Source organism: Canis aureus, chromosome 25, assembly GCF_053574225.1.
Source record: "Canis aureus isolate CA01 chromosome 25, VMU_Caureus_v.1.0, whole genome shotgun sequence".
Taxonomy (NCBI): Eukaryota; Metazoa; Chordata; class Mammalia; order Carnivora; family Canidae; genus Canis; species Canis aureus.
The window spans coordinates 44,172,415-44,199,343 of record NC_135635.1 but is presented as its reverse complement, the minus strand read 5'-3'; the positions used below and the strand labels follow the sequence as shown (position 1 = coordinate 44,199,343).

Below are 26,929 nucleotides of genomic sequence, written 5' to 3'. Positions count from 1 at the left end.
TTTATTTATTCATGAGAGACACAGAGAGAGGGGCAGAGACATAGACAGGGCTTCATGCAGGGAGCCCAATGTGGGACTCAATCCCGGAACTCCAAGATCACACCCTGAGCCAAAGGCAGATGCTCAACCACTGAGCAACCCAGGCATTCCCATTTGGTTCAAAATTAAATGCACTGAATTAATACTCTAACCCTAAATTCTCAATTACTTGTTTAAAATTAGTGGGTGCATCCCATTTCTATCACAGCCCCCCAAAAATAAAATTTAGTGGGCCACAATTAATCTCCTGGCCTATAAAGAATAAATACAGGCATAACTTGAAGATACTGTGGGCTGGCTCCAGATCACTGCAGTAAAGTAAATATCACAATAAAGCAAATCAAATAAATGTTTTGGTTTCCCACTGCATATAAAAAAATTATGTTTCCACGAACATAATTTTTAATGAAAAAAGTATATAACTTAATCTAAAAATAACTTATTGCTAAAAAATACTATCATTTGAGCTTTCAGCAAGTCATAACCTTTTTTGCTGTTAGAGGGTCTTGCCTACATGTTGATAGGTGCTGCTGACTGGTCAGGGTGGTGGTTGCTAAATTTGGGGTGACTGTGACAATTTCTTAAATAAGGCAACAAAGAAGCTTGCTGCATTAATTAAAACTTTTCCTTTCACGAACAATTTCTCTATAGCATGTGATACTAACAGTATTTTACCCACAGGAGAAATTATTTCAGAACTGGAGTCAATCCTCTCAAACCCTGCTGCTGCTGCTGCTACTTTACCAACTAAGATTATATAATATTCTAAAGCCTTGGTTGTCATTTCAACAATCTTCACAGCATCTTCACCAGGAGTAGATCCCATCTTAAGAAACCACTTTTTTTTGCTCATCCATAAAAAGCAACTCCTCGCCTATTCAAGTTTTAGCATAAGATTCAAGAAATTCAGCCACACCTCAAGTTCTACTCCTAATTCTAGTTCTCTTGCTCTTTCCACCATATCTGCAGCTCTTCCTCCACTAAAGTCCTAAACCCCTCAAAGTCATCCAGGAGGTTGGAATCAACTTCTTTCAAACTCCTATTCAGGTTGATATTTTTACCTCTTCCCATGAATCACAAATGTTCTTATTGGCATCTAGAGTGGTGAATTCTTTCCAAAAGGTTTTTGATTTACTTGGCCAAGAGATCCTTCAGAAGCATAAATTAAGTATAGTTTTATTTGGAATTTAACAAATTTTACAGCTGCTCTCTATGGCAGCTATAGCCTTATAAATATATTTCTTAAATAATAAGACCTGAAAGTCAAGGGGCACTTAGGTGGCTCAGTCAGTTAAGCATCTGCCTTCAGCTCAGGTCATGACCCCAGGATCCTGGGATCGAGCCCCACGTCGGGCTCCCTGCTCAGCACAGAGTCTGCTTCTCTCTCTCTCCCACTTCCCCTGCTTGTGCTCACTCTCTTTCTCTGTCAAACAAATAAATAAAATCTTAAAAAAAAAAAAAAAAAAAGGCCGAGAAGTCAAAATGACTCCCTGATCCATGGGCTGCAGAATGAATGTTTTGTTATTAGGCACAAAAACAACAATAATCTCTTTGTATACCTCTATCAGAGCTCTTCAGTGAACAGGTGCATTGTCAATGAACAGCCATATTTTGAAAGGAATCTCTTTTTCTCTGTAGTGGGTCCCATCAGTGGCCTTAAAATATTTAGTAAACCATGCTACAAACAGATGCACTGCCATCTAGGCTTTGTTTATAGAGTACAGGCAGCAGAGACTAAGCATAATTCTTAAGGCCCTAGGATTTCTGGAATGGTAAATGAGTACTGGCTTCAACTTAAGGCCCTAGGATTTCTGGAATGGTAAATGAGTACTGGCTTCAACTTAAAGTCATCAGCGCATTAGCTCCTAACAAGAGATTCAGCCTATCTTTTCAAGCTTTGAAGCCAGGCACTGACTTCTTTAGGTATTAAAGTCCTAGATGGGGATCCCTGGGTGGCGCAGCGGTTTGGCGCCTGCCTTTGGCCCAGGGCGCAATCCTGGAGACCAGGGATCGAATCCCACGTCGGGCTCCCAGAGCATGGAGCCTGCTTCTCCCTCTGCCTGTGTCTCTGCCCCTCTCTCTCTCTCTCTCTGGTTGACTATCATAAAAAAAAAAAAAAAAAAAAAAGGTCCTAGATGGCATCTCCTTCCAATAGAAAGTTGTTTCATCTACACTGAAAATCTGTTGTTTAGTGGAGCCACTCTCATAATGATCCTTCTAGATCTTCTGGGTAACTTGCTGCACTGTCTCCATCAGTACCTGCTATTTTACCCTACACTTTTATGTCATGGAGATGGTTTCTTTCCTTAAATCTCATGAACCAACCTCTGCTAGCTTCAAGCACTTCTTCTGCTGCTTCCTCACCTCTTTCAGCCTTCACAGAATTGAGAGACTTAGAGCCTTGCCCTAGATTAGGCTTTGGCTCAAGAGAATATTGTGGCTGGTTTAATCTTCTATCCAGACCACTAAAACTTTCTCCATGTGAGCAATAAGGCTGTTTCACTTTTTATCATTCATATGTTTACTAGAGTAGCCGCTTTTAATTTCCTTCAAGAGTTTTCCCTTTGCATTCATAATTTGGCTGTTTGGTGCAAGAGGCCTGGCTTTCAAGCCTATCTTAGCTTTGGACATGCCTTCCTCACTAAGCTTAATCATTCCTAGTTTTTCATTTAAAACGAGAGACATGTGACTCTTTTCACTTGAACATGTAGAGACCACTGTAGGGTTATTAGTTGGCCTAACTTTAACATTATTGTGTCTCAGGGAACAGGGAGGCCTGAGGAGAGGGGGAGTTAGTTCTAGGGGAATGGCAGGTCAGTGAGGCAGGCAGAACACAGAGATTTATCAAGTGGTGCCATTTATCAGTGGCACCCAAAACAACTACAACAGTAACATCAAAGATCACAGATCACCATAACAAATAGAATAATAATGAAAAAGTGTGAAATATTGCAAGAATTACTAAAATGTGACACATAGACATGAAGTGGGCAAATGCTGTTGAAAAAATAGCATCAAAAGATATGCCTGATGCAAGGTTGCCACAAACCTTCAATTTTTAAAATACGGTATCTGCAAAACACAGTAAAGTGAAGCAGAGTAAAACAAGGTTATGCCTCTAAACTATTTTCATTGTACTATCTGAAAATTCACTTTTAAGATTACTATACATCTTACTGGAAATATCAGGATGTAGTCCCTTAAGAATAACTAAGATACTAGGCATTTGCATGTGACTATCCAATAAATGAAATGTGGCTTACTTCTGACATTAGTTGGGGGTCTTGGGGGGATGAAAAGGGGCCAATGAAAGAGGGACTGGTGCTCCACACAAGACAAATCACCTCCAGCTATGAACTCAAGTTCTGTTCATCACATAGCCTACAAAGTCCCCACAAGGCCCCAAGAAACATTATCCATCTTAAGAAGAAATCATTTAAATTCAGAGAAAAGTTCTTATAACTATACTTAAGAAGCATCTATTTGCATAAAACCATATACCAATAAACTAAATATTCTTGTCATATCACCAAATATTAATAAATAAAGGCCCACAAAGTAAAAACAGTGTCAAACTTTCAAGGGAATATGAAGAGGCTAAAAAATGAGAAAGAGAGAGGTTCTTATCTATAAGAGTCTTTCCACTTTTGTAAGAAAGAATATGATGTTCATAAAAATAACAGCAGTAGCAGCTAACAGTTTACAATATACCAGGTATTATTCAAAATATTTTACTTGCTATAACTAATTTAAAACTCAAAACCACCTATAGGATGGTGGTTTATCATTGCCTTCTATCAATAAAGAAATTGAGGCATAGGGAGAGGTTAGGTAACTTGCTCTGTGTCATACAACTGATTCAAGTAAAGCCAAATTTTGAATCCAAGGAATTTAGAAGACAAGCTCTTGATCAACGTAACACAGAGCCTAAAGATTTCTAACTATTCATTAACTTAAGGCATAGTTTTTCAAAGTATGGTCCATGTTCTATGTTCTGGATCCCCCAGACTTTTTCAAGACATCTACATAGTCAAAACTATTTTCATAATAATATTATGACTTTATTTGCCTTCTCCACTATGTTAACATTTGTACTAAAGGTATATAATGGTGGAAAAACTGCTAGTGTATCAGGACAACAGGAAGTAGCACCAAACCACACCAGCAGTCATTGTACTTTACAGGTCAGGCACTCACAGAAAAAAAAGAAAAATATATTAAGGGGAAAAAAAAAAGAATTAAGTAAGCTCTAGGCCCAATGTGGGGTTTACAATCATGACCCCGAGGTAAGAGTCACATGCTCTGCCAATTGAGCTAGCAAGGCGCCCCTAGAAATAAAATTTTTGGAAGACTGCTTCCCTTGAAAATGTCCCTAATGAAGCAGTAAAAATTATTACTTTTAATTAATCGCAACCCTTAGGAATGCATCTTTTTACTATTCTTTGTGATGAAATGGGAAGGAGCTAGGCATCTCTGCCCATTGAAGTATGACAGACAGTTGTTCCTTAGAAATAGCACTTATGTGCCTCTTTGAGTTGCAAGCCACATTAGATACTATTTTTATAGAACATCATTTTTACCTGAAAGAACAATTGACAAATTATAGTTTCTAGGCTATTAGGCGGACATTTTCTAAAAACGAATGAATGAGCTTGTCTTAACAGAATAGAAGAGGGTCCCTGGGTGGCTCAGCGGTTTGGTGCCTGCCTTGGGCCCCAGGGTGTGATCCTGGAGACCCAGGATCGAGTCCCACATCGGGCTCCCTGCATGGACCCTGCTTCTCCCTCTGCCTGTGTCTCTGCCTCTCTCTCTCTCTCTCTCTGTGTGTCTCTCATGAGTAAATAAATAAAATATTTTAAAAAGAAAAAAAGAGAATAGAAGAGTCCTGAGATCAAAAGGTTTAAGCAGAGCTGATTTAAAGAAATTCTGGACAAGTCTTTTTGGTCCCATTTGAGTTATGATCTATAACTAAAAGGGAATAAAACTGAAGTTCTTTTACAGTGTCATTTTCATTGTCTTACTATTTCTTCTCAATCTACAAAGTAAGTGAAATATTATCACATACCACTTTCTAAAACACACATGGAAGTGTGTAATCATTTAGAAGTTTAAAAATCACTTAAAACTGACTCAGAAGATTTTTTCATAGATTCTTACTTACCTTCATTTCAATAACAGTTTGCAGAGCTTTTGTTTTGGCAGAATCAGGAGCATTCTCAAATCTCCGGTGCATCTCCTATACAAGAGAAGCAAAAGAGAGAGTAAGTGTCTTCCTTTTCGCTCTTCTTTTGTCTTAAATAGAGGTTAGAGAAAGACGGGGAGAGAGAGTAATTGTGTAAAAAAGATATTATACCATCCTTGTAAGACTGATCCCTGTGTACCAGACCTTCCTAGTGGATCAGAGAAACCACAGACTGCATCCAGGCTAAGGAACTCTAAGGGTCAAGCACACAGGGATAGAGTCCCTGTCTATGAACACCTAGTTATTTAAAATTAGTCAAACAGATAAAATCAGTATGACAGATGGAAACTACAGCACAAACCCAGATTGGTCTGTCGATTTTCCACATGATTCTAAGACATATAAATCAGAACTCCAAGATCCAAAAGGTAGACTAGAAATATTCCCTTTTTAAAAGAGAAATAAAAGCAGTCACAATCAGCCCGCACTGCACAAAGCTACTAAAAGCATTTGTGTTAACCACATCCTTTCTCTAACATCTACCCTGGAGTAACAACCTGGCTACCTATAATGAAAATCTCTCTCCAGTGGGGTGACAAGTAGAAAGACAAAAGAAAATAAGGTTGTTGGGCAAGTTTCCTCATAGTTCATTTTTATAAAATGTCAGAAAAGCACAGCTATTCTTTTTAATCTCAATTTTAGTGAGTTCAGAATCATGAAGAAAGGAAGCAATGGTAGTAATATCACAATTAGGGTCTTCGAGGGTCACAGTAAGGTTATCAGTCCACCTCAGGATATTTCCTGTCAGATTTTGTGAATGTCTCTGACTTAATCAGTCAATATTTCCAAAGTACCCTGGCATAGCTTTCTAGTGATCCCAGAGAATATGCAGTTGAATACTTTCCATCTGAACCATACTTAACCATAAGAAAAGGAATGTATACTTTTTCGCAACGGGTTTGCCGCCAGAACACAGGTGTCGTGAAAACCACCGCTAAACCTAAACCAAAATGGGAAAGGAGAAGACTCACATCAACATCGTCGTCATTGGACACGTAGATTCGGGCAAGTCTACCACTACTGGCCACCTGATCTACAAATGTGGTGGGATCGACAAAAGAACTATCGAAAAATTTGAGAAGGAGGCTGCTGAGATGGGAAAAGGCTCCTTCAAGTATGCCTGGGTCTTGGATAAACTGAAAGCTGAACGTGAACGTGGTATCACCATTGATATCTCCCTGTGGAAATTCGAGACCAGCAAGTATTACGTGACCATCATTGATGCCCCAGGACACAGAGACTTTATCAAAAACATGATTACAGGCACATCTCAGGCTGACTGTGCTGTCCTGATTGTTGCTGCTGGTGTTGGTGAATTTGAAGCCGGTATATCTCCAAGAATGGGCAGACCCGTGAGCATGCCCTTCTGGCTTACACACTGGGTGTAAAACAACTAATTGTTGGTGTTAACAAAATGGATTCCACTGAACCACCCTACAGCCAGAAGAGATACGAGGAAATCGTTAAGGAAGTCAGCACCTACATTAAGAAAATTGGCTACAACCCCGACACAGTAGCATTTGTGCCAATTTCTGGTTGGAATGGTGACAACATGCTGGAGCCAAGTGCTAACATGCCTTGGTTCAAGGGATGGAAAGTCACCCGTAAAGATGGGAATGCCAGCGGAACCACACTGCTTGAAGCCCTGGATTGCATTCTGCCACCAACTCGTCCAACTGATAAGCCCTTGCGTCTGCCTCTCCAAGACGTCTACAAAATTGGTGGTATTGGTACTGTCCCAGTGGGTCGAGTGGAGACTGGTGTTCTTAAGCCTAGTATGGTGGTCACCTTTGCTCCAGTCAATGTTACAACTGAAGTAAAGTCTGTTGAAATGCACCATGAAGCTTTGAGTGAGGCTCTTCCTGGGGACAATGTGGGGTTCAATGTCAAGAACGTATCTGTCAAAGATGTTCGTCGTGGCAACGTGGCTGGTGACAGCAAAAATGACCCACCAGGGATCCCTGGGTGGCGCAGCGGTTTGGCGCCTGCCTTTGGCCCAGGGCGCGATCCTGGAGACCCAGGATCGAATCCCACGTCAGGCTCCCGGTGCATGGAGCCTGCTTCTCCCTCTGCCTGTGTCTCTGCCTCTCTTTCTCTCTCACTGTGTGCCTATCATAAAAAAAAAAAAATAAAAAAATAAAAAAAAATTAAAAAAAATAAAAAAAATTAAAAAAAAAATGACCCACCAATGGAAACAGCTGGCTTCACAGCTCAGGTGATTATCCTGAACCATCCAGGCCAAATCAGTGCTGGATATGCACCTGTGCTGGATTGTCACACAGCTCACATTGCTTGCAAGTTTGCTGAGCTGAAGGAAAAGATAGATCGTCGTTCTGGAAAGAAGCTGGAAGATGGTCCCAAGTTCTTGAAATCTGGGGATGCTGCCATTATTGATATGGTTCCTGGCAAACCTATGTGTGTTGAGAGCTTCTCTGACTATCCTCCTCTGGGCCATTTTGCTGTTCGTGACATGAGACAGACAGTTGCTGTGGGTGTCATCAAAGCAGTGGACAAGGCAGCTGGAGCTGGCAAAGTCACCAAGTCTGCCCAGAAAGCTCAGAAGGCTAAATGAATATTATCCCCAATACCTGCCACCCCAGTCTCAATCAGTGGTGGAAGAACGGTCTCAGAACTGTTTGTGTCAATTGGCCATTTAAGTTTAATAGTAAAAGACTGGTTAATGATAATAATGCATCGTAAAACCTTCAGAAGGAAAGGAGAATGTTTTGTGGACCATTTGGTTTTTTTTTTTTTTTTTTTTGTGCGTGTGTGGCAGTTTTAAGTTATTAGTTTTTAAAATCAGTACTTTTTAATGGAAACAACTTGACCAAAAATCTGTCACAGAATTTTGAGACCCATTAAAACAAAAGTTTAATGAGAAAAAAAAAAAAAGAAAGAAAAGGAATGTATAATACTTTAATTATACCTTTCACCTAATTTATTCATTCCTGTCTGACCAGGAAGAATGGTTTAAAAGAAACAGAAAATACAACTGCGCAATTCACCAAATTACCTCTTCCTGGAAGAACTGTCCTGAACTGACAAAAGTTCTAAATTATAAACAGTCAACAGTTTAAAAACCAGTAACTTCTGAACATCCACATTTACCAGCTGGTTGCTGAAACTACAGTGCAAACCACTATTAATACATACCACCCTTTCTGCTACTTTTCTCCCTGACTCTAGCCTTAAATATTCAAACAAGGTATCCCATCTGTATGTTTAACAAATATCTCAAACTCTTCATGCCCAAGAGTAAATTAAATTCTTGGTGGTACTCTAAAACCTGCTCCATCCTTCCAGTTACTCAGGTGAAAAACCTAATTCTTAATGCCTTCCTTTCTCTTTCAAGCCACAGTCAATCAGGAAATCCAGTTAACTCAACGTTCAAAATATATCCAAAACGCAAACACTCTTACCTTTGGAGTGAGCCACTAACAAAAATGTATCTTTTAGGGGTGGCTGGGTGACGCAGTTGGTTAAGCATTCGACTCTTGGTTTTCTGCTCAGAGTGTGATCTCAAGGTCCTGAGATCCAGCCCTGCACCAGGTCTACTTGGGACTCTCTCTCCCTCTCTCTCTGCCCATCCCCCCATATTTTCTATCTCTCCCCCTCCCTCTCTCCCAAATAAATCAATCTTAATATATACGTGTGTGTGCCTATATATGTAGATATATATACACATATATCTCTATATCTATATAGATATAGATATATATCTTTTTTAAATCTAACAACAAGCTCCTAACTAGGCTCCTCACTTTTTATGTTGCTCCCCTACAGTCTATTCTCAACAGAGCACTCAGAGTGACCTTTTAGAGTATGAATTTAATCTTGTCACTCTTCTGCTTGAAACTCTTATCATGGTTCCCTATGTGACTCAAAGCAAGCCAAAGTCCCCTCAGTAGTCTACAAGACCTCATGTTTTATCACTCTTCCCTCAGTCACCATGCTTTAACTACACTGGACTCCCTGCTGTTCCTCAAATATGCTAGGCATTCTCCCATTCCTTAGGACTTTACACCAGATGTTTCCATTACCTAAACTCTTTTTCATCAATCAGCTCACGGAGAGGATTTTCTCTCCTTCAAATCTTGACTCAAATGTCTCTTCTAGATTATTAGGTTTATGAGTTGTGATAATCACATTGTGGTTATACAAAAAAAAAAAAAGTCCAAATGTTTTGGCGGTGCATACCAAAGTCTATAGAGGTAAGTTACATCATGTCAGGAATTTGTTTTAAAATCTTTGGTGAGGGTGATGGAAGGGGAGGAGGGCCGGGGGTCGGGGTGAATGGGTGATGGGCACTGAGGGGGGCACTTGACAGGATGAGCACTGGGTGTTATTCTGTATGTTGGCAAATTGAACACCAATAAAAAATAAATTTATTATTTAAAAAAATAATAACTTAAAAAAAAGAAAAAAAAGAAAAGACATTTCTCCAAAGAAGACAAATGCCCAGCAATACATGAAAAGATGATCAACATCATTTGGGATCAGGGAAATACAATTCAAACCCATGAGGAGTTACCAACTCACACTAGTCAGAATAGCTAAGATCAACACCTCAGGAAACAACAGATGCTGGTGAAGATGCAGAGAAATGGGACCTTCTGTTGGTGGGAAGGCAGCTGGTGCAGCCATTCTGGAAATTAAAATATTTTAAAAAATAAAAATAAAAATAAAAATAAATAAAATCTTTGGTGGTGAAAAAAGAAGGAAAGGGAAAAAATAGGACACTGAAACAAAGTATGGCAAAATTTTGGTAATTGGTGTATCTGAGTGATAAATAAGTATAGGTTTGAAATTTTTCATTAAAAAATTAATGTTTAATGTAGCACAGCATATCTTATTTTAAAACTTAAAACTGACAAAAAAAAATCCACATGTCCCTTCCCCTTTACCTTACTCTGCTTTTCCTACTCATAGCATGTACCTTCTAACCTATACATGAATGATGAGTGAATGAAAACAAATGGCTACCAAACTTTCAAGACTTAAGGGAACCTATGAACCCCTTTCTATCCCTGTGCTGAGTTACATACACCTCCTCTTACTTCCAGATAATCTTCCTCAACACTTACTACATTATATTTGGAATAATCTTCTCTAATATACCAGACTGTAAACTCCTTCAGGGAAAAACTGTCCTTTGTATTCCTTAAACACTGTGAGACATGTAAGTAATCATTAAAAATTATTTCTCCTCCATATCCATTCCTCTTTTGTTGGATGAAGGAAAGACTGAAAAAATGAATAAATCGTCAGCTAGTGTTAATCTTCACCTCTCTATTGGACCACTCTCTCTACTATATCAAATAAAGAAAGGTCTTCTTGTTTCTAAATCTTATAGCTGTTGTCAGTCCACATCCTTTCTGAACTCATTTAATAGTTTTCTTTTGTTTGTTTGTTTTTTAATGAGAGAGACAGTTAAGGGAGGAACATCTTTAAAATTTTCAACTGCCTTCCATTAAAGAATTATCCTAGCTCTAAAGACTTGTTCTCTGTCCTTTCCCCTATCATAACGACAGAGAGACATTTTCTAAATTCAATCCTCAGAACTCTTCTCAGTTCTATATCCCCAATCCAGGGACTCCACTAGCCCACCTAGAAACTTACTAGGAATTAGGAAAAAAACAACCCCTGTAGAGTAGAAGCAACCTCAGCATGAAACACTGGTTGAGTTTTAGGCCCCACTTGCTCCATCAGCAGGAAGCTCTTGTTTGGCTGAACAACAGGCACACCAACAATACAGGGTAGCCCTTCTCCCAAATCCCACAAATTCAACTACAGTTGACCCTTGAACAACATGGGTTTGAACTGTGCTGGTCCACTTAAACAAGTATTATTCTTTTTTTTTTTTTAAGATTTTATAATTTTTATTTATTAGAGAGAGAGAGAGAGAGAACATGAGCAGGGGGAGGGGCAGAGGGAGAGGGAGAAGCAGATTCCTGGCTGAGTGGGGAGCCCACCTGGGGGTCCATCCCAGGACCTCAGGACCATGACCTAAGCTGGAAGGCAGACACTTAACCGACTGAGCCATCCAGGCACCCCTACATGTGTTATTTTTTCAATAAATATAGTACAGTACTATAAATGTGTTTTCTCTTATAATTTTTAAATAACATTTGCTTTTCTCTAGCTCACTTAAAGAATATGGTAAATAATACATATGACATACAAACTACATGTAAATCAACCATTTATGTTATCAGTAAGGCTTGCAGTCAACAGTAGGTTATCAGTAGTTAAGTTCTGGGAGAGTCAGACACTCTATACAGATTTTCAACTAAACAGGGGTCAGCTTCCAACCCCGTCATTATCCAAAAGTCAACTATATTACATTTCCATCAATAACCTGCAAAATCTATTTCTCTAGCCTTGTAGTGGACATCTATTACTCTTTCTTGCCATGGTATCTAATCTCCCTTCTATGTTTGGGGATTCCACATTTTTTTTTAATTTTTATTTATTTTTGATAGTCACATAGAGAGAGAGAGAGGCAGAGACATAGGCAGAGGGAGAAGCAGGCTCCATGCACCAGGAGCCCGACATGGGATTCGAACCCGGGTCTCCAGGATCGTGTCCTGGGCCAAAGGAAGGCGCTAAACTGCTGCGCCACCCAGGGATCCCCGGATTCCACATTTTAAGACAGTCTTCCTTCCACAACAGAAGCTAAGGATGCCACATACTTTTTCCTCAGCCTTTCTGGCAGTTAAAATCCAAACACAAGACCTAATCTCCCCAGTCAGACACATGTATCACTTTGATTCAGAACCTTTTAACAGAAGAATCAGGGACCTGAATAGAGACAAGTCTGACAATGAGTGGCAGAGGCAGCAGTTACCTCAAGCTCCCAGTCTCAGGAATGGCAGAGGTTCCAAGGGTAGTGAGCAGTGTCAGTGATGTCAGCCAAACAGTGATGTCTTGGTGCTGTGTTTGTACCCTGTACCAAGAAAAGCACTGTCTACGACTAAACCAATAAAGGAGCATGATGGATTTGAAACTGTTTTTGGCTATATAACTTCTGTACCCAGCATTTCTAACCCTCCTAGAAATTCTGGGACTGGGACAGCTGGATAGCTCAGTAGTTGAGTGTCTGTCCTCAGCTCAGGTAATGATCACGCATGGGGTCCTGGGATCGAGTCCCTGCAGGGAGCTGGGAGCCTGCTTCTCCTTCTGCCTATATCTCTGTCCCACTCCCTCTGTCATTCATATTTCATCATAAAGAAATAATCTTTAAAAAAAAAGAAAAAAAGAAGAAGTTCTGGAACCATCATCTGTCTGGATTATAGCAATAGGCTCCCAAAATCAATCTCCCTAGTAACACACTGTAAGACTATTGCTTTAATTTATTTTAATTCTTTCTCTACTTCTCCATTCAAGCAATTCAGCCACATTACCAGTGAATTCCAGGGTGCCAAATCTAGTGGACACCTTTCTGTCCTCATCTTCCTAAAACTCTCAGAGGCCTTCAAAGCAGTGGGTCACTCCCTCCTATACACGTATTTTCTCTTGACTGTTATTATGAGACTACACTCTCTTCTTCTTTCTCTCCAAGTGCTCCTTCTGTTTCTTTTGCAGTTTCTTCCTTCTAAATTAGACCCCTAAATACTATAATGACCAGGTGACAAGTCCTAAACCCTCTTCTCTTTTCTTGCTAAACTCTCTATTCCATAACATTGCTTAAAATTCAACTGAAACACTAGTGAATTCCTAGGCCCTCTGCTCTGATTTCACTCATTTATCCAACTGCCCATTTGACATCTCTGTTTAGATGTCTAATAGGTAATTTAACCTATACACTGTCCATAACAAATCTCTTAATTTTTATTTTCCTTAATAGAGCCCCTGATCTGATGAGTGTGATGAGAAAGGAGTCTTCTCCATCTCATTAAATGGCACTACCTTCCCAGTGGCTCAAGCCAAACACCAATGTCTCATTTTTCCCAGATCTTTATTTCCCACAACAATTCAAACTGCGTGCAGTGATTGTTCTAGCTTCAAAATATGTCTTGAATTATTCCACTTCATTCCATTTCCAGTTCAGTTTAACCCTGGATTACTACAACTGCCCCTAGTTTCCTTCCACTTCCTCTGTCCATTCTCAAGAGAGCACCAGGGTAATCTTCATAAAGCATCAACAAATCATATAACAGTTTAGTCTGCTTTGAATCCTTCACAGAATTTCCCATTCACTTCTCACTCTCTACCAAAGCAACATGTTCTGACCATAATGGATAGAAAACTGGCCCTCCTGTTGTAAACTATTTTAAAATTAGGTAAAATGCATGAAATAACTCTTCAGACGCTGGAAAACAAGCACATAGGTCTATGGTACTTGAAAGAAGGGAAACAAACACTGATGGTTCAGACTTACTATCCCATCTATGATGCAAGGAGAGGAAGCCCAAACAGAAAAGAGCAGTCATACAAATCTCAGAAGACAGATCAATGGATAAGACTCCTGAGACAGTGGAAACGTACAAAGCAGACTATCACAGAGAAGGAAGCCAGCCATAAAAGCAACAGTGTCTAATCTGACAGGGGTCCCCTTTGAGTCTCTGGCCAAACACTAAGTGTGTGCGCACAGGGCAAGATTCCACAATGTCAGACAAAGAACAATTGCTAGCAACAGAACTACCAGAGAGCTATGAGTTGAGCAACTACCTGAATTCACATGGGCCTGGGAAAAATTCTAGTTCCAAATAGCTAAAATAAGGAGAACATCATAGGAACCAGACAGGCCAAGTCTTAAAAGTTAACTAATTTATTCCTGAAAGAGGAAAGGCTATCTACATCAACCCTAATCGCATTTACAAGCCGGTCTTCTAAAGATCAAGTTAATCCACAATTTCACAAGGCAAAACCTTCATTAAGAGAGTAAAATCCAGAACACACTAATCCAGAAGAAAATCTCAACACATTAGTTCAAGCCATAATAATCTCTCACTTACATTAAAACAACAAACTCATCAGTTTCCTCTGAGCCTCTAGTTTGTCCACATTTAATCTATTCTCCATATTGTAAGCAAGAGATCAATTGGGCACACAGCAGATATTTAATAAAATTTATTCAGTAAAATGAGTGTAAAACTTTAAAAAGTATAAGCAAAAATAAAATGAATCCCTCTAATTGCAAATAATCTTCATCTATTAATAAAATTCTATAACCTATACATTTTTCATTTGCTATTTCTTTTAAATTTTTTTAAAGATTTTATTTATTCATGAGAGACAGAGAGAGAGAGAGAGAGAGAGAGAGAGAGAGACAGAGACAGAGAGGCAGAGACACAGGCAGAGAGAGAAGCAGCTCCCTGCGGGGAGCCCGATGTGGGACTCAATCCCAGGACCTCAGGATCATGACCTGAGCCAAAGGCAGATGCTCAACTGAGCCAGCCACCCAGGTGTCCCTCATTTGGTATTTCTGTATCAACTTGAAAATATTAAAACTGCATTTCTTTGAAATACCTCACAATTCAGGTAGTGAGGTAATTTTATCTGACTTCTTTCCCATTACCTAACTCCAAATAAGATAGATTTGCAAATGTGTTATGGTTAAACAATAAATTTCATTTTGAATCCTAGCAAGCATGTAAGTAAAACATAAAGAAAACAAATCCATTTGAACAAAAAAAATCCTCCTTTGCTAAGCAGGAACTAGGATGCATTTTAAACCATTCACAGGCATAAAGTTTTCCTGGTAAGACATCTGTAAAGCATATCACTTGTAACAAATTTCCATTCAGAGGCCTGCACCTTAAAACTCATTATGAACACACCTGGCAGTTGGTGAGATGACAAGCTCCCTTTCTCACTGAGTATATCAAGCCTCTGATTCTTGCACTATTAATAAAGAGAGGAGACTGGAAATAGAAATGAATGTACTATTCACATAAAAATAACAACTAGAATATTCTATTTGTTTGTTCTACTTCACTCCTTTGGCCTGAAATTTTTCTTTCAGAAACAATGAGAGTACAGGTAGAATTATCTGGATCTTGTTAAACTGTCCACTGTGGTAGACAACAGAAAATACGCTCACTTTCTCTCATTATTTTACCAAAGAGTAATGACTAATCTAGAGTTAGAAGACAAGTTAGGAATTTTCATATTTTTCTCTCTTTAGTAATTTCTTTTTTTTTTTTTATAAAAGTTTTATTTTATTTTTTTTTTATAATTTTTTATTTATTTATGATAGTCACACAGAGAGAGGGAGAGAGGCAGAGACACAGGCAGAGGGAGAAGCAGGCTCCATGCACCGGGAGCCCGACGTGGGATTCGATCCCGGGTCCTCAGGATCAGGCCCTGGGCCAAAGGCAGGCGCCAAACCGCTGCGCCACCCAGGGATCCCTCTTTAGTAATTTCTTTTAAAAAGTCAGTCAACTTTTACTTACACAACAGAGAGAAAGGGGAATTTGTGACTGAATAGTAGTATTTATGTCTGAAAAAAATTGTTTTTCAAGTTTTAGGTTTTAGCCTCCAGCACTCTTGGCTCAAGGGTAGAAGCTCCAGATTGTGACACTCCTTCACAGATTCAATCCTCCCCACAAGTTCTGGGTTTACTGTACTCAAAACACAGAGGAGACAGAAATAAAAATGAGGAGGAGAATAAGCAGAAAGAATCCTCGCTGTTGTGTCTGTCAGACACCATTATACTTTAACCCTTTACCATCTCTAATGGCATTACTCTAGAAAACGTGATTTTCTTGTCAAAATGGAAATGGGCACAAATGACACAAGAAAAGAGGGAAGAATAACCTAAAAAAGGTATGGAACTATCTATATTTCCCAAAATCACTTTCAGAGCAACAAACTTCGGATCCCCTCTTTTTTTTTAATTCTTCCTATGCTTTGTCTACTGTTTCTATTTTTTCTCTTCTCTCTTTTTTCTATCTTCTCTTACACTTTACACAACTGCCAATGATAACAATAGGTATTCCTCAGATATATTAGTTAGATTCAGAATTCCTAGCATAGAACCTTGTCAAATATTAGTGCTTTCAACTTCAAAGATTCCTGTAAACTCCAACATCATAGCAGTTATGCTTAACAAGGTTTGTTGATTGAAATATTAGAGACAAAAACTAGCATGAATATAATGTTTTAAAACAAATTTATACTTTATTTACCACATCTACATTTTTAAAATTCAGAGCATATACAGGCATCAAATATATTATTTATTTGGCCTGTTGGGTATGTACATGGAATGCAGATGCAAAAAATTCCATTGCCAACTTGGTATGTTCTGCCAATAGACTGAGAACCCAAACTCGGGTCTCAAATTTTGGTGTATAACAGAATTACCTATAAAGCTTGTTAAAACTCTGTATGCTAAAGCCCCAAGAACTGGCCAAGACAAGTCCTGACTATGGTTCAATACTTGTCCAATAAATGTCTTCACTCTTCTATCAACCAAAGGAAAAGTATTACAGTAAACAATATAAAATTTAACAATCAGCAGTCCCATAAAAATGTAATTTCAGTACAAACAAAATACGATGCTTAAACTTATTTTTTTCTTCTTTGGCTTTTATTTGGGGGAATTATTATCTGTTATCTACAGAACCATTTTCATAAAATGGAAATCTAATCACAAAAACTATCAGATATAAATGCCATTATAATGTTACTGTATTTCATCAAATCTAAGATGCCATTGATTGTAGTAGATACCACTGTTTTATGTAATGGAAAGAAAGGGAAAAAAATACTTCCAAATAAATCATGACACAAAGCTTTATCATTCAAAATTTTTATTTTATACTGACTGTGAATTCTCTTCTACTTATTTAACTACAGTTTAATTATATATCATTTTGAACTGTTTTTATAACTTTCTCCATGCCAGTAACCTTGGTTTCAATGCCAATTCACCGCATATTACTGATGACATGTTGACCAACAATTAAAGTTAACATGAGAAATACCAACAATGTTCACACCCTCAACTAAAGTGGTAACAAAAGGAACAGGTACTGTCTGTGAAAGTACAAACAAATCCAGCACAACTACTGCCTCGCTGACAGACTGTGAGATGCCATCAAGGGTAAGATTTAACTCAATTCCGGGAGCCTGATGTGGGATTCGATCCCGGGTCTCCAGGATCGCGCCCTGGGCCAAAGGCAGGCGCCAAACCGCTGCGCCACCCAGGGATCCCTCAATTCCATATTATTTAAATAAGAAAAACAGTGAGTCTTAGAATTGAAGAAATACTGATTTTTTTTTAAAAGATGGACAATAAGTCCAATAAATAACAAAACCTATGGACATCCTGGTGTTGCCAGCTCACAATTCTTTTTGACTTTCTTGATATAATGTGCAATGGTCATTTCTTTTTTTTTTTTTTTAAAGATTTTATTTATTTATTCATAGAGACACAGCTAGAGAGAGGCAGAGACACAGGCAGAGGGAGGAGCAGGCTCCATGCAGGGAGCCCTACGTGGGACTCGATCCAGGGTCTCCAGGATCACGCCCTGAGCTGCAGGCGGCGCTAAACCGCTGCGCCACAGGGGCTGCCCATGCAATGGTCATTTCAAGTCGCCACTCACCTAACCTAGATGAGAGCTGTTAAGTTTGTATTAGACTATCCTATTCACATTTGACTCTCCCTCCCCCACTCATTCTCAACACAACCAGAGTAAACTATAAAAGGCAAACTAGACCCTAACATTCCCCTGATTAAACACCGGAATGGATTCTTCTTGCACTTTGAGTATAACAGATGCATTTACCTGCAAGGATCATGAAGGCAAGTGCTTGCCTCCTAGAGGGCAGGTTTCCTTCACTATTTCCCGACTGCTCTGCACCTGGTTAGTGCCCAGTAAACATTGATGAATGAAAGGAATGTACTTGGCCCTGGCTACCTCTTCAACCTGTCATCTGATGCCAGCCTTCACCTTATACAATTTGCTTTTGCCCTCCAGCCATCTTGTTGAGCCCTCAAAATTCCTTCCTATCAGACCTTCTGAAACTGTTAACCTTTCTTCATGAAATTATTTTATCCAAATGCTCAGCAAGAGTTTCTCATTGTCTTTCTTCAGGTCTCCCTTATGGAGCACCACCTCAAAAATGCTTATTCTATTTACAGAAATGCCCTCCCCCAAACATAATTAGACTCCACCCAATCATGTAGTTCATCTCATAATTATCAGTTAACTGTCTCCCACCAGATTTTTAAATTCTAAGAAGGCAGAGTCCATGTGTGCTGACATGAAAAATGTATACCCCATGCTTATCCCTAGATCAAACACCTATCAGAAGCTCAACAGATATTTGTTGAATAATGAGAAAGGAAACACGGTACCAAGGGCCTCTTATTGTTTTAGAAACAATCTTTAGAAACAATCTTTATGTATTAGTTTAGCCAAGCTTTACTCCAAATTATCACTTTAACTTTTGTTAACTGTATTTTCTAACATACACAAATTTAATTCTTTAAGGTTTCTTACTATGGCAATGAAAGATTCTTTCCTATCTCAAGATTATATTAAAAGCTTTTGACTTAGGGATGCCTGGGTGGCTCAGTGGTTGAGCACCTACCTTCAGCCCAGGGTGTGATCCCAGAGTCCGTGGATCAAGTCCCACATCGGGCTCCCTGCATGGAGCCCACTTCTCTCTCTCTCTGCCTATATCTCAGCCTCTCCCTCTGCATCTCTCATGAGTAAATAATAAAATCTTTAAAAAAGAAAAAGCTTTTGACCTATATTTTCTTTTTCTTTTTTTATTTTTATTTAAAAAAACTTTCAAATTAAATTTTAGACGAAGTAAAAAAAATTATGACGCAATAACTATTTTCCAAATGGATGGCCGCTATTTCAAAACATCCATCATATACTGAAAACTGCATTACTTCTGGATTCCATTCTATTTCATTGATCTAGGTATCTATTGCTTTGCCAGTGCCACACATTTTAATAACATCGGGTTTAAAATATGTGCATCATGATCTGTTTAAGCAAGTGTTCCTACACTGTTCTTCTTGCAAATAAACAACAGTATCATTAGGACATGTTTCAAAATCATTCCCAACTGTGATTATGTTAAATTTACAGATTTAGGGTAAAGTGACATCTTTATATTAATATTTCTATCTATACTATAATGAAAACTTAGCCCAGCCTCTCCATTACCATTACTGATATTATGTATTCCATTTCCTTATCTAATTTCATGACCTAATACTTCCAAAATAATGTTAAACACTAATGAACAGTCATCTTTGATCTCTAACTTCAATGGGCATGAAGTATGTCCAGTATGTCACAGTAAGCTTGATGCTGTTAGTTTGAAATATGTTTATAAGATATCTGTATTATGTTATTATTTATTTAAATCTTATCATAAAAGTAACATTCAATTATTTTTAGTTCATTTTATTTTCAAAGAAAATGAAAATGTCAGCAACGTTTTTTTTTTTTGTCTGCAACATTTTATCTAATACCCTTGAAACAGTCATCAAATACCACAAGGTTCACTATTCCTTTTACCTAATACAAATTATAACTGTGTATGATATATTGAGGCATTCTGGTATTCCAGGAATAAACTCCTTTTGATTGGAGTCTTATCATTTTATCATAATGCTCACTCTATCTGCTAATATTTTATTTATAATACATATAACTGAATTCATAAGCAAAACTAGCTTTGGGATTTAATTTGTTTTGAAACCTTCATCAGTTTTTAGTACCTAGTGGTCACACCACGGGGGAAAAACCTCAAAACACTATACTTCCTATAAGTTTCAGGTTTAACTTTTTTACCTACATTTCAACTTATACAACTAACATTTCTTGAGTACCCACTATGTATTTGTTAGACACAAGCAAAATAAAGGTTTTTATAAAACATTTATCTTTGGTGGGATGCCTGAATGGTTCAGTCAGTTAAGTGTCTGACTGGATTTTGGCTCAGGTCATGATCTCAAGGCCCCGAGATTAAGCCCCACATCAGGCTCCATGCTTAAGGTTCTCTCTGCCACTTCACCTATCCTCAACCCCCCAAACTCACACACTCTCCTCCCAAAAAATAAAAATAAATAAAATCTTTTTAAAAATTTATCTTTGATGTAAAAGATTAAGTGAATGAGGTAGAAGCATACATGTAAATATAAATACATTATAATATGTTTGGTTCATCTACATATATGTATAGAGCTGCACAAGGAAAACTTTACAGAAGAACTGAAATTTGATCTAAGTCTTGAAGGTAAATAGAAACAGAAAAGAAAACAAGAATGCTAAACATTTTTTTTTTTCTTTTTTTTTTTACATTTGGTTCCAGGGGTACCTGGGAGGCTCAGCCAGTTAAGTATCTGATTCTTGATTTTGCTCAGGTCATAAACTCAGGGTTGTGAGATCAAGCCCTGCTTAGGGCCTCGTGCTCAATAGGGAGTCTGCTTCTTTCCCTCTCTCTACTTCTCATTCTGCCTCCCCCACTCATGCTCTCTTTCTCTAAAATAAGTAAATAAATCTTTAAGAAAAAGAATAACATTTGTTTCTGAAGCAGTCATTTCCACTTGCTCTTAAATAATTTTAATTCACATGACTGTTTCTCCTATAAAATGATGCTGTTACTAATGGCAACTGGAATTGTGTGTTGGTATGACTGACAAGGCCTATATTTCTTTCTACATTACATACATAAGCGGGACTTAATATTTGTAGAGCTTGTTATTTGAAAATTGGTCTTAAATTCATTTTTCCTTCCCACTAGTTTTTCAAATTCATCATATCTGATTGTTCTCTGCCAGAATACTAATGTAGCTTTTTACAATCCTTAACTATTCACCACCTATTAACTCCAAAACTCAAAATTAAATACAATAAAAAAGAATGTGATCTCGCCACTTATGACAACATGGTTAGACCTTGAGGGTATTATGCTAAGTGAGATAAAGTGAGACAAATGCCATATGATCTTACTTATCTGTGGAATCTAAAAAACAAAATAAATGAAAAAGCAAAAAGCAGAAACAGTCCTGTAAATATAGACAACAAATTGATGGTTGCAAGAGGGGAGATGGGTCAGGGGGATAGGCAAAATGGGTAAAAGGGAGTGGAAGATACAGGCTTCCAGTTATGAAATGAATAAATCACAAGGATAAAAGATACAGCATAGGAAGTATAGTCAATAGTATTGTAATAGCATTGTACATTGACAAATGGTAGCTACACTCGTTGGTGAGCATAGCTCATTATATATAGAACTATCAAATCATCAATATTGTACGCTTGAAAATAGCATGACATTGTATGTCAACTCTACTTCAGTTTAAAATTTTAAATAAATAACGGTGCCTGATGGCTCAGTCAGTGAAGCCTCCAACTCTTGGTTTCAGCTTACATTATGATCTCAGGGTCATAAGATCGGGCCCCACATGAAGCTTGTACTCCGTGCAGAGCCTGCTTCAGATTCTCACTCCCTCTCCCTCTGCCCATCCTGCTCATGTGCTCTCTCAAATAAATAATCTTTTTTTTAAGATTTTATTTATTTACTCATGAGAGACATAGAGAAAGAGCAGAGACATAGGCAGAGAGAGAGGCAGGCTCCCTGTGGGGAGCCTGATACAGGACTCAATCCTGGTATCCTGGGATCACGCCCTGAGCCAAAAGCAGATGCTCAACACTGACCTACCCAGATGTCCCTAAATAAATAAATCTTTAAAGAAAAGAAAAGAAATAAAATAAAAATTTAAATAAAATAAATAATATAATAAAATTTTAAATAAATAAATGGGCATATCTCAAGATATTCAGAACAGAAGCACTATAAACATAATATTCAAAATTCACAATACTGACATAGATTTCATATTGCATGCTAAGATTATTACAACTTCTCTAACAGTGTTCTATGGCCAGGCCATAAAGTAAAGTAAACACATTCTATGCTGCTGGGAAGATAAACTGATCCAATCACTCTGGAAGTTAAGATTATTCCGTTTCAAAATGTACACACACTTTAAGCAAATTCATTTCTAGGAATTTATCCTAAACACAAAATTTAATGTACAGAGATGAATGACATTCAGTGACATACAGTTTTATAATACTAAAAATATAATATGGTCTAAATTTTCAACATTAAAAGGTATTCAAATAAATATAATGGAACTTTATAAATTCATCTGAAATTATAAAATTCCACATGTACCTGACAAAAGAAAGGTGGTCAAAACAAATTATTAAGAAAAGTGGGTGACATTGCATTATGCATACATGCACTAATATAGTAGCCACTAGCTGCATGTAGATAATTTAAAATTGATTAATTATATTTAAATAGAATTTAAAATTCAGTTCCTCAGTCATAGCCACATTTCAAGGGCTCAATAGGCACATGTGACTAGTGGCTACCATAATGAACAAACAGATACAAAACATTTTCATCATCACAGAAAGTAATATCAGATAATACTAATGGATAGCATTCTATCTTTTTAAGATTTACTTATTCATTTGAGAGAGAGAGAGAGCACAAGCAAGCACATGCAAGGTGGGATGGGGTAGAAAGAGAGAATCCCAAGCAGACTCCCCACCAAGCGCACAATCCTGAGATCATGACCCGAGCCAAAAACAAGAGTCAGATGCTTGGGGCACCTGGGTGGCTCAGTGGTTGAGCATCTGCCTTTGGCTCAGCGAGTGATCCCGAGGCTCTTGGATCGAATCCTGCATCAGGCTGCATGCAGGGAGCCTGCTTCTCCCTCTGCCTGTGTCTCTGCCTCTTTCTGTGTATCTCTCATGAATAAATAAATAAAATGTTAAAAAAAAAAAAAAAAGACAGTCAACCTTCTGAGCCACCCAGGCGCCCCTAGTATTCTATCTTTCTAAAGAAAAGAAAGATAGAATGTATACATAATAAAAATGATCACTTATACATATATAGTATATATATTGCGCATATGTATATTATGCATTATAAGCATGAACATATACATACAACATACAATTATATACATTGTATATATATGTATATATATGCATGTGTGTATATGTATATATACACACACAATAGTTATCACTAGGTAATGATACCTGGGGTTTTTATTTTTCGCTAATCTATTTTCTAATTTTACTACAATAACCTACAGTGAATTTACTGTGTAACAAAATCATGTTTTTAAAAAATTCAGAATTTCCCCTTTATCAAAACTAAAATGTCCTCACTGTTAATAAATATTTCAGATTTTTTAAAAAATATTTTATTTATTTATTCATGAGAGACACAGACTGAGAGAGAGGCAGAGACACAGGCAGAGGGAGAAGCAGGCTCCATGCAGGGAGCCCGATGTGGGACCTGATCCCGGGACTCCAGGATCACACCCTGGACCCAAGGCAGGCACTAAACAGCTGAGCCACCTAGGGATCCCCGAAACATTCCAGACTTTTTACAAAAGGAAAAGTTATAGAACTTCAAAATTAGAAATATCCTCTTAAAGTTGCTATTTTGCTATTCTGGGAATATTCCATTTTTTTAACTCTTTCCTCATATTTCATTTAGTCTGGTACTAACACGTTCTGAGATTTTTTTTCCTTACCCAAATGGTTGAAGTCTCTGATCACACATAGAGAATTATAGCTGTCAACTTTTTAATGCAAGATGAATTTTTCATTTTTAATTTCTTAAAATCAATCATTATCTAAAAAAGTGAAAAATTATCAACAGTCACAGTGGTCAGCTAAAGTCTGAGTTTCCTCTACAAAAAGCAAATGCAGTGTGTCTCTATATCATTCTTTCTCACTGTGCCTCCGTGGCAGCAAATGATTTTTACTATATATCTTTAATAGCAAAACAAGTCCCCATGGAAACCACAGGGCAAACATCCATTACTACTGTCAAGGACTATACAAGCACACCTAAACTGAGGTAACCACTTACTTTCTCGTAGAAATATTCTAAAATTAGGCAGCCCCGGTGGTGCAGCGGTTTGGCGCCGCCTGCAGCCCGGGGCGTGATCCTGGATACCCTGGATCAAGTCCCATGTCGGGCTCTCTGCATGGAGCCTGCTTCTCCCTCTGCCTGTGTCTCTGCCTCTCATACTCTCTCTGTGTCTCTATAAATAAATAAATAAAATCTTAAAAAAAAAAAAAGAAATATTCTAAAATTAAATAATAGATACTCTGATTCTGGTTTTGTTCATAAAATTCTGGTTTTATGAACACATCAAGAAGTAACAACGAATATTCTGTGCCCCTCTCGCAACAAAGTGAGTATACAGAAACCAAATGGGGGCTGGTGGAGACCCAGAAAGTTAGTAAGCCAGTATATATACCAGTCAATGCCATTTCGTGCAAGAGAGCAAATCAGAATAGAAATCAGTGAAGCACTTAAATACCAAAGAAGAAATTCTCTCCACTAACTCAGTAGAACATATAAATTTATCTAAGCCAAGATGCTGACTAATCAGTGGGAAAAAAAGACAATCAGTAAGTCTTAACACCAAAAACTCAGTCACTCACCTCTCTCAACATACTGTTCTCTTTTTCCTTCTGCTCTAAAAGGCTCTCTAGGTGGTGCACGTGCATCTCTGCCTCTGCCAGTCGTCTTGTTCTCTCGTGGTCTTCTTCGGTAGCCTTAGCAGAAAGCCCTTTGCTCTGCAACATCTCCAGAAGTTTCTTGATGGATTCATCCCGAGCATTTAGGGTTTGCTTCTGAGTCTCAATACGCAGCTCCATTTCCTCCAAAGTCTTTCGAAGGAGGAACAGCTCTTTGGCCTGCCGCTCGTGCTCAGCATGTAGCCTCTGAAAGTTCTCCTCAGTCAGTTCTGTCACACAAGGTTCACCAGTCCTACTGCTACTATCTTGCTGAAAGAGCTGGTTCAAGTCCCTCTGGATCCGCAATTCATCCTGGAGAGCCTGGATTGTCATTTGCATGTGCTAGAACCAAGACAAAAGAGAAAAACCCAAATCAGCTTTCCATCTCAAGTAGAAAAAAAAGAAGCAGATTGGGAAAGCCACAAAGTAGCTACCACAGCTCTCAGAAACCTGAATAAATTAGGATTCACATTATTCTGTTTTACATTGTCTTAAAAAATGATTGAGATAATCTATAAAATCTCAGTTACTTAACATGTGTTTACTCCCAACAGGAAATAAGATAAGTATGGCAGCTCCTCCTTTTGCATAAGCCATGACAAAATATATTATTCCAAATCAATAGAATGTATTACATAGAATTAAAGGGGAGGGGAGGAAAGAAGAAGAGGAAATCTACAGGAATACAAATACATCATATAAAAGTTTAATCGAAATGGGTGTCTGGATGGCTCAACTGACCATCCAACTCAGGTCATGGAACTCAGGGTTGTGAGATCCACTTAAGATAACCCACTCAGCAAGGAGTCTGCTTGAAATTCTCTCTCTCTCTCCCTCTCCCTCTGTCTCATGTTTGTGTATGCTTTGTCTCAAATTTTTTTAAAACGTTTCATCAGGGATCCCTGGGTGGCTCAACGGTTTGGCGCCTGCCTTTGACCCAGGGTGTGATCCTGGAGACCCAGGTTCAAGTCCCACATTGGGCTCCCTGCATGGAGCCTGCTTCTCCCTCTGCCTGTGTCTCTGCCTCTCTCTCTCTCTGTCTCTCATGAATAAATAAATAAAATCTTAAAAATAAATGAACAAATAATAAAAAAATTAAAAGTTTAAAAAAAGTTTCATCAAAAAATACAAAGGATATCAAAACACAAAATGACTTTTAAGGACTTAAATTCACACATTAAATAATTCTAATGTTTAATGAGTAGTATCTACATGCCAAATTGTGCCAAGCACTTTTTGTGTGTTAATTCATTTAATCTTCATGACACATGTACTATTATTTTGATTTTATGGATGATGACACTAGTCTTACAGAGATTTAAGTAACTTGCCCAAGATCACACAGTAAATGATGGAGCTGTCACTGAAACCAAAGCTATTCTCCCAGCCCAACTGAAACTAGTACTACCCAGAGAAAATAACTTCAAGCTTTCAAAAGGTGCGGGGAGGGGAAGAGGACAGACTACAGAATTTTTTTTTTCTGAGCTTTTCATACAAAGATAATGATATAGATGAACAATTACATGAAGATGTTAATGCAGATAAACTACAAAATGTCTGGGAGGGCATATCTTTAGCCTGTACTCCCCAATGAAGGTATATGAACCTTTAATCTGAATGGAAAACTGCAGCACATTATACAAGGATTCTAAAAGTGTATCACAAGAATCATATTTTTAAAAATGAAGAAGCAACAACAAAATCACTCCTTGTATTGAAGGTATTTAAGGACTGGCAGTGTGCCACAATGGAAAAAACACTAACCTACAATCAGAAGACATGAGTTTTAGTGCCAGCTCTCACACTAACTGCTATGCAATGTTAGACGCAATGCCACTTTCTGCATTTCAGATTTCCCCATATTTAAAAGTAAATAAGGATTTAAACACCTGCACCATCTTTTCAGAGTTAATAATATTGTGGAAATCTTTGTAGTTTATATTTTAAAACACATATTGAAAAAATTTGGCAGACTGCAAAATAGCAGGGTAGTAAACATCTCAAATTATCTGGCAAGGGTACAAAGGTGTACATACAAAGATACTCATTCTTGTTTATCATAGTGACAAAATTAGATAAAACCTAAACAGATATTAATAGATGATGA

At 38.0% G+C, this 26,929-nt stretch overlaps 1 protein-coding gene across 24 annotated transcripts in view; it reads right to left on the bottom strand.

Moving 5' to 3' along the window:
* ERC1 (ELKS/RAB6-interacting/CAST family member 1) overlaps window positions 1–26,929 on the bottom strand; it is a 534,848-nt gene that overhangs the window by 417,940 nt on the left and 89,979 nt on the right. For all 24 annotated transcript variants that reach the window (XR_013364494.1, XR_013364495.1, XR_013364497.1 and 21 more), the window contains exons 3-4: window positions 24,748–25,164; window positions 5,201–5,275 (exon numbers count right to left, since the gene is read on the bottom strand). Coding sequence is in view for 21 of the 24 variants with exons in the window: in XM_077871590.1 (XP_077727716.1) it covers window positions 5,201–5,275; window positions 24,748–25,164 (492 nt within the window). In the remaining 3 variants the exon portion in view is untranslated. The remainder of the gene's footprint in view (window positions 1–5,200; window positions 5,276–24,747; window positions 25,165–26,929) is intronic.